Source organism: Nerophis lumbriciformis, linkage group LG20 (genome assembly GCF_033978685.3).
Source record: "Nerophis lumbriciformis linkage group LG20, RoL_Nlum_v2.1, whole genome shotgun sequence".
Taxonomy (NCBI): domain Eukaryota; kingdom Metazoa; phylum Chordata; class Actinopteri; order Syngnathiformes; family Syngnathidae; genus Nerophis; species Nerophis lumbriciformis.
The window spans coordinates 34,332,501-34,340,884 of record NC_084567.2 but is presented as its reverse complement, the minus strand read 5'-3'; the positions used below and the strand labels follow the sequence as shown (position 1 = coordinate 34,340,884).

The window sequence follows — 8,384 nt, the reverse complement described above, 5'->3', positions numbered from 1 at the left end:
AGCGGAAATTAAAATATATGAAATGACAGCAAAAATGTCGATTGTATTTCACTGAGTGACGCTAATGGGTCTATTTTGACGCTTCGACGAGTGTCTTATACGAAAAAAATATCATAAGGAAGGGTTAAATAGGGCATATAGAGAGAAATACAATTATACTTATTTTTTTTGTATTTTTTTGTATTTTTTAACCTTTATTTATAATATGCAACTTTTACATACAATCAGGAAGTAATAAAATAATAATCAAAACAAGTACAGAAACAGTACAAAAACAGTGCAAAACAGCGCCAACTCAATAAAGCAACTAAAGAAGAATGCTATATATATATATATATATATATATATATATATATATATATATATATATATATATATATATATCAATATATCATATATCAATATAAATAAAAAAATAAATAAAAAAATATATATATATATATATATATATATCAAAAACATTTCCAAAGTGCTGCACAAAAATATTAAAAACAAGATTCAAATACAATCCTTTGCTCCACCAATAACGGAATGAAAACAAAATAAATAAATGTAAAACCAATACAAAAACAATATAAAAATAAATATGATTAAAAACGATTTTAAAGGGTAAAACAAATTAAAACAATACATAGAAATAAAAATTAAAAAACACAGAGGACCACACAACTCACGTAGTATATATATATATATATATATATATATATATATATCAATATATATCATATATCAATATATATATATATATATATATATATATATATATATATATATATATATATATATATATGATATATATTGATAACCAATACAAAAACAATATACAAATAAATAGGATTAAAAACGATTTTAAAGGGTAAAACAAATTAAAACAATACATAGAAATAAAAATTAAAAAACACAGAGGACCACACAACTCACGTAGTATATATATATATATATATATATATATATATATATATATACATATATATATATATATATATATATATATATATATATATATATATATATATGATATATATTGATAACCAATACAAAAACAATATACAAATAAATAGGATTAAAAACGATTTTAAAGGGTAAAACAAATTAAAACAATACATAGAAATAAAAATTAAAAAACACAGAGGACCACACAACTCACGTAGTGTATATATATATATATATATATATATATATATATATATATATATATATATATATATATACAGCATCATAGTTTTCATAGCTTTTTGGTTGTTAAAGGTAGAAAGTACATTTCAATTTTTTTTTATAAAGGCACAAAAAACAGGTGGGGTATTGAGAAACTTACATTTATAAATACAAAACTTAGCCAATGGTATAATGAGGTTGCAAAGGTAAAATTCCTTTAAAAAAACAAACAAACAAACAAAAAAATATATATATATATTCCACTTTACGTGTATATGTTTTCTGCGTCACCTGTCCCACAAAACCATTCCTGTCAGTGATTGGTCAGATTTATTTGTATGGCCACGCCTTTTTTGTAAACCCTGCATTCCTATTGGCTAAACCAGACGCCAATCACAAGTAGTGATTTCCCCCCGTCCCCGCCTACCGTGCCCTCAGGTTGACAGCAGGCAAGAAAAGCTTCCATGTAGTTCCAATCATGGCGTGTGTGTGTCCGGAGGGTCTCTACCCCGACCCGGCATGAGGAAACGACCTTTAACTCCCCAAATAGGAAGGCGTTATCGAGTTTGAAAGTGATTATTTACATCTTAGCATGCTGCCGCACTTGTTCAATTCACAGCAAAGTGAGTGAAACTACCAGGTTGTTGCTGGAACTAGCGTGTTGCCATGTCGTTACTGTGTGTCAGAGGTAAGTAATTTTTACCTTTTTTTATAAGTTTAAAAGCAAAATGTTTGTTCAATTTTATCCCAAAGTTAGATACATTTTGTAAAAATATTCGCTCAATGTTGTTTTCTGACAGTTGCCATTGTTCCTATTCTGATGAGCCTTCCCATAGCATCTGTTGATTCAAAATTAGTTCTATGTTGTTTGTTTATGTGTCATTCTGAGTTTAACAAATCCGATTTTTATAGTGCACCCTTTAAAATGCATCACGCCCTGACTTATTTTGGAGTTTTTTGGTGTTTTCCTGTGTGTAGTGTTTTAGTTCCAGTCTTGCCGCTCCTGTTTTGTTGTTGTCATGTCATGTACGATGTACTTTGTGGACGCCGTCTGCTGCTCCACACGCTGTAAGTCAAAGGTGTCAAAGTCGTTTTCACTGAGGGCCACATCGCAGTTATGTTTGGCCCCAGAGGGCCGCTTCTAACAGTGAATAGTATTCCATCCATCTTCTTCCGCTTATTCGAGGTCGGGTCGCGGGGGCAGCAGCCTAAGCAGGGAAGCCCAGACTTCCCTCTCCCCAGCCACTTCGTCCAGCTCCTCCCGGGGGATCCCGAGGCGTTCCCAGGCCAGCCGGGATATATAGTCTTCCCAACGTGTCCTGGGTCTTCCCCGTGGCCTCCTACTATTATTACACAATTTTTTAATGCGTTTTATATATATATATATATATATATATATATATATATATATATATATATATATATATATATATATATATTTTCTTTCTTTTTTTTTTTTTTTACTAAAATGTAAAAAAAAATATGGTAAATTGCAATAATTTCACCTCAAAATGTATTACTGTAAATGGAAAAACAGTACTGCTGTTTTATGGTACAAAAAGCAGCTCAGTTGCCAGAATTTTACTGTCAAATTTACATTAGTTTTTTTACTGTAAAAAAAAACGAACTGCAAGTTTACGGTACAATTTTGGCACCTGAGCTGCAAGTTTTTTTTTTTTTTTTTTTTTTTTACCGCAAATCAACAACTGTAGATTCTTCAGTGTATTACTGTAAATGCCAAAACGGCACCACAATTTATAACAGTAAAAAAAGTACTGTTTTTTTGTCATTTAGAGAAAAATGCTGTAAAAACCACAGTAAATTTCACAATTTTACCATGAAATCTATTGCTGCTTTTACATTGCACATTTTGATGGATAACTCGCTTTGAAATCCTTATTAGTAGTATTTATTTTTAATTAAAAAATGGTTTGAATGTTTAATATATTTTTGCATAATTAGACAATATTTAGGTTAACATAATTTGCGATTAAATTTTTTTTTCTGCCAAAATAGAAAGAAAGAATACATTTAGTAAGAAAAGTTACAGTACTTTATCGATACATATTATTTCCAGGCTTTCGAGGGCCAAATAAAATGAAGTGGCGGGCCACATCTTGAGTTTGACACCTGTGCTGTAAGTCTTTGCTGTTGTCCAGCATTCTGTTTTTGTTTACTTTGCAGCCAGTTCAGTTTTAGCTTCGTTTTGCATAGCCATCCCTAAGCTTCAATGCCTTTTTGTATATTTTTGGTTTAAGCAATAGATAGCTTTTTACCTGCACGCTGCCTCCCGCTGTCGTCTGCATATTGTGATAACGACAAACCATGTTCCCGTCGTCTACAAAGCAATTAGCTACCTGCTGCCACCTACTGATATGAAACAGTATTACACGGTTACTCTGCCGATTTCTAGACAGCACAGACACTCAACAACGGCACATTTGCGGATTATAATTGCTGGTTTGCAAAAAATATTTTTAACCCAATTAGGTGAAATTACATAATCTCCCACGGCACACCAGACAATATCTCACGGTACACTAGTGGCTGAAAAACACTGCTTTAAAATATTTAGTCAAAATGCACTTGTCATCCTTGTCAAAGGCAAGGAAGATGAACTCACTCGTTTACTGATGCTTACTGTTACTTTTTAACTTACTTAGACATTATCATTACCACAATTAACTTATTATATTTATTTTATTGTATTTTATTTTTTGTCCTGTCCAGCTACTCATAATAAATAAATAATATTGTTGCTGTGGATGCCCGTATCGGCTGTACAGATTTACCTTACAAAAGAGAAGTGTGGCATTATTACACTATCTTTACATCTACAAAATTTTACTGTAAAATATACTGTTTTTGTGGGGTTTTTTTACAACATTTTACGGTAAATGGAAAAACAGTACCACTGTTTTTTGGGAGGGGGGGTTTTACGGAAAAAGCTGGCAGCTTCGTTGCCAGAATTTTTGCGTTAAATTTAAGTTTTCTTTTTTTACAACGTTATATTGTTAATTGAAAAACAATACAAGTTCTTTTTTTATTCTGGCAACTTCGCTGCCAGTTTTTCTACCGTAAAAACCAATGTATCGTTTTTTCATTTACAGTAATACACCGTTAAAAACAACAACCGTAGATTTTACGGTCAACAACTGGCAGCTCAGTCAACTGAATTTTAACGCAAAAAACAGTAGTTTTTTTTTATTTTTTATTTTTTTTGTAATATGCTGTAAAGAACAAGGTAACATTTATTGTAATTTTTATTATTTTGATGGGTAGTTTGCTGTAAAGTTAAGTATTTTTATTTAGACAAAAACATGTTTGGAAAGTATGACAATATAATGTAATATTTGTTGCAATAATGGGTACTATTACCATTTAAAAGGTATGCAATTTCAAGCAGTACATATATTTTTTCTGTCAAAATGAAAAGAATCAATTACATTTAGTTTAAAAGCAAATGTAAATACATGTTTGTTCAATTTTATACTAAAGCTAGATACATTTTGTCAAAATATTCGCTCAAAGTCATATTTTAGGTTCATTTAATAGTTAAAACACATTTAAATAATGGATCCCATATTCCAAAATATGACTCATTATTATCTAAACTAAATGCATTTTTTTCTACTGATATTATCTCCATAGCTTGTGTATACCAGTCTGTATGAGTTGGACTATCATCTATCCATTTTTTAAATTTTGCCGTTTTTGTTCTGACTAAACGGTTAATCGTTTATGATTGCAACTAATAGAAATGGATAAAATCATTGGCCGCAAGGAATGCCCGGAACTTCAAATACGCAGACATAGTTTCCGCCTAGCCGCTGCAATATCGCACCAGAGAGCGGTGATGCATGGGTGCTGTGATCTGTGTGCACACTTTTCAAAAGTGTAATTTCAATGTTGAGAATGTGCATTTATTAGAAAAATTAATGAAGGTTTGGCAAGCAGAAAAATTGTTGGAAAAAACCCTATAATACACATTGAGATTATAAAGTAAGTTTTGTCCAATTCAAGATTAATTAGACAAATTAATAGATTAATTGATTACTAATATAATTGATTGCCCTTATCCAGGGATGTCAAACTGGTTTTCATTGAGGGCCACATGGCAGTTATGGCTGCCATCAGAGGGCCGCATGTAACAGCGAATAATGTACGAATTTTTGCTCTGGATTTCATTATTAATTATATAAATTGTTTTAAGTAGACTGTCGATTTTACAGTAAAATCTTTACATTTACGAAAATTTTCTTTAAAATATAGTGTTTTATTTTTATTTTTACAACATTTTACGGTAAATGGAAAAACAGTACCACTGTTTTTTTTGGAGAGGTGGGGGGTTTACGGAAAAAGCTGGCAGCGTAGTTGCCAGAATATTTGTGTTAAATTTACATTGTTTTTTACAACATTATATTGTCAATGGAAAAACAGTACAAGTAATTTTTTATTCTGGCAACTTACCTCCCAGTTTTTCTACCGCAAAAACAATTATATATATATATATATATATATATATATATATATATATATATATATATATATATATATATATATATATATATATATATATATATATATATATATATATATATCAGTGACGTGCAGTCACTAGAGGCAGGTGAGGCGGGGCCTCACCTGCCATCATGGAAAGAAAAAAAATGTAAAAAGAAAAAAAAAAAATTTTAATTGTTATATGTATCCAGTGATTATACTATAGAGTTATTTTCCATTTAACTTCACCAGTTTTAGATTATTTTTATTCAAAATCGCTGAATTTTCACATTTGCCGTTCAAATACTGAGAAGAGACGGTGCGGTGATCAGCAGCCAGTTGAGGCACGTCACTCAGTGCCTCAACATGGATTCCGGACTCGGCTAACTGCTGGCCTGCTGTGCAGTGAGATTGTATTGCTATATGAACTATATTATACATTTCCATAGTCTAGTTAGCTGAGGTATATAATGTACAGTGTATTTTGTCAACAACTGTATGTGTGTAACGTATTTCTTGTGCTGAGCGATCATAAAACGGCTGCAAAAGACGCACTGGCTGAGGCTCCAGTAATCCCGCCTCCTGCACCCCCGCCGTAGAATTGTTGTATCAACTAAAGCCCCCACTTAAACTTTCCACGTGCAAGATTGAATCTATTTAAAAAAGTTATTTCATAAGAAGCCAAAAAGTGCAAAAACAATCATGTTCGTGTTGGAGGAGTTGTGAATGACTGCAGGGCCACAACATTAGGTACACCTGCAGACTGCAGGTGTATCTAATTCACAACTCCTCCAACACGAACATTATTGTTTTTGCACTTTTTGGCTTCTTATTAAATAACTTTTGTAACCTATTTTCATGGGCTTTTCTCTTTGTGATATTAATTTACTGTTATGCGCTGTTATACAGTATATGCCTTGAGCTCTTATTTTGAAGGCGCTAAGAGCGGAAGTCATGACATGGAGTGGAGCGGAGGTTTTTGAAAGAAGGTAAATAAAGTGGTCCTTGTGTAAACTGGAGCCTCCGTGTTTGTTATTTTGTAGTTTCATACAGTATAGGCGACATTTATAAACCCTCGGTTACACTTTTTTAAATAGATTCAATCTTGCACGTGGAAAGTTTAAGTGAGGACTTTAGTTGTGGACTTCATTTATAAGTAAAGTTAAGACCATAATAACGTTTTTTTTAATTTTTATTAAATGTGCTTTTTTGTGTGCTATAGTTTGTATGTGTAAAGTTAAAGTTAAGTTAAAGTACCAAAGATTGTCACACACACTGGGTGTGGTGAAATTTGTCGTCTGCATTTGACCCATCCCCTTGTTCACCCCCTGGGAGGTGAGGGGAGCAGTGGGCAGCAGCGGCGCCGCGCCCGGGAGTCATTTTTGGTGATTTAACCCCCAATTCCAACCCTTGATGCTGAGTGCCAAGCAGGGAAGAATGCTGTTATGAGCTTTTAAACATAACCCGTTAACTGCTGCCAATCAAATGGTGAATAAGATACTCTTATAGGGTTCATATGTTTGTAAATCTGACTGTGATGAAGTCAGTGCCTCACCAGCCATCAACCTCACCGCACGTCACTGATATATATAAAGTAATACAACAACTGTAGATTTTATGGTCACAAACTGGCAGCTCAGTCAACAGAATTTGAACGCAAAAAACAGTAGTAGTTTTTTTCAATTTACAGTAATATGCCTGAAAGAACAACGTAAAATGTATTGTCATTTTTATTAATTTGATGGGTAGTTTGTTGTAAAGCTAAGTATTTTTTATTTATTTTTATTTGGACAAAAACATGTTTGGAAAGTATGATAATATACTGTAATATTTGTTGCAATAATGGATATTATTACCGTTTAAAAGGTATGCAATTTCAAGTAGTAGATATATTTATTCTGTCAAAATTAAGAAAATCAATTACATGTAGTGAGAAAATATTAAGTACTTTATTGACACATATCATTTCCAGGTGTTTGTTGATGTCGCGGGCCAGATCTGGCCCCCCGGGTCTTGAGTTTGACACCCCTGCCTTAATTCAAATGCTTGAAAGTCAAAACACTGAAATTATCGAAACATCATAAAACAAATGCTGCAAAAAACACACATAAAATGCTGCAAAAGCCAAAAAGACACACAAAGCCCCAAAAACAACTGCATGAGAGAAATGCCACAACAAGTTGTTTGCGCAAACATTAGCTGGACAAGAACGGATTGCTTTATAATGTTTACCAAAGATATGAAATCATAAATGTAGATATAAATGACGCCTGGCTAACTCTTGTTATCTTCTGTGAACCCACAGCATTTCTCTCATGCAGTTGTTTGTGTGTGTTTTTGGTATTTCCAGGACTTTTCTTTTTATCTTGCAGCGTTTATGTGATGGCTCCATGTTTAATTTACAGCATTTTCCCGTTGCTGGTGTTCTACGGTGTTTTTGTTTTTTAGAATTAAGTGGACCAAAAGCAACACACACTCGCACATGCACATCTGCACGCACACACAAACACACACACGACAAAATCCTGATGAAGCCTCTTTTGCCGCTACTAAAGTACATTATGCAATACTCAATTTTGTGACAACAAGCCCACTGCTTTGCAATTTGATCTACTTCTGACAGAGTTTTGAGAGTTTTGTTCAAAATGTAATTATAAAAGGAGTTTGGGATGAATTGGAGTTTTACATGTTTGTTTTTCAACTTGTTTGTATTAGTATTTGTTATATTG

The 8,384-nt window shown here is 32.5% G+C and overlaps 1 protein-coding gene across 12 annotated transcripts in view; it reads left to right on the top strand.

The window, feature by feature from the left end:
* Positions 1 to 1,614: 1,614 nt before the first annotated feature.
* LOC133619663 (protein unc-13 homolog B-like) overlaps positions 1,615 to 8,384 on the top strand; it is a 172,137-nt gene continuing 165,367 nt past the window's right edge. For all 12 annotated transcript variants that reach the window (XM_061980854.2, XM_072915346.1, XM_061980851.2 and 9 more), the window contains exon 1: positions 1,615 to 1,843. In XM_061980854.2, the coding sequence (XP_061836838.2) occupies positions 1,822 to 1,843 (22 nt within the window). In that variant the 5' untranslated portion in view covers positions 1,615 to 1,821. The remainder of the gene's footprint in view (positions 1,844 to 8,384) is intronic.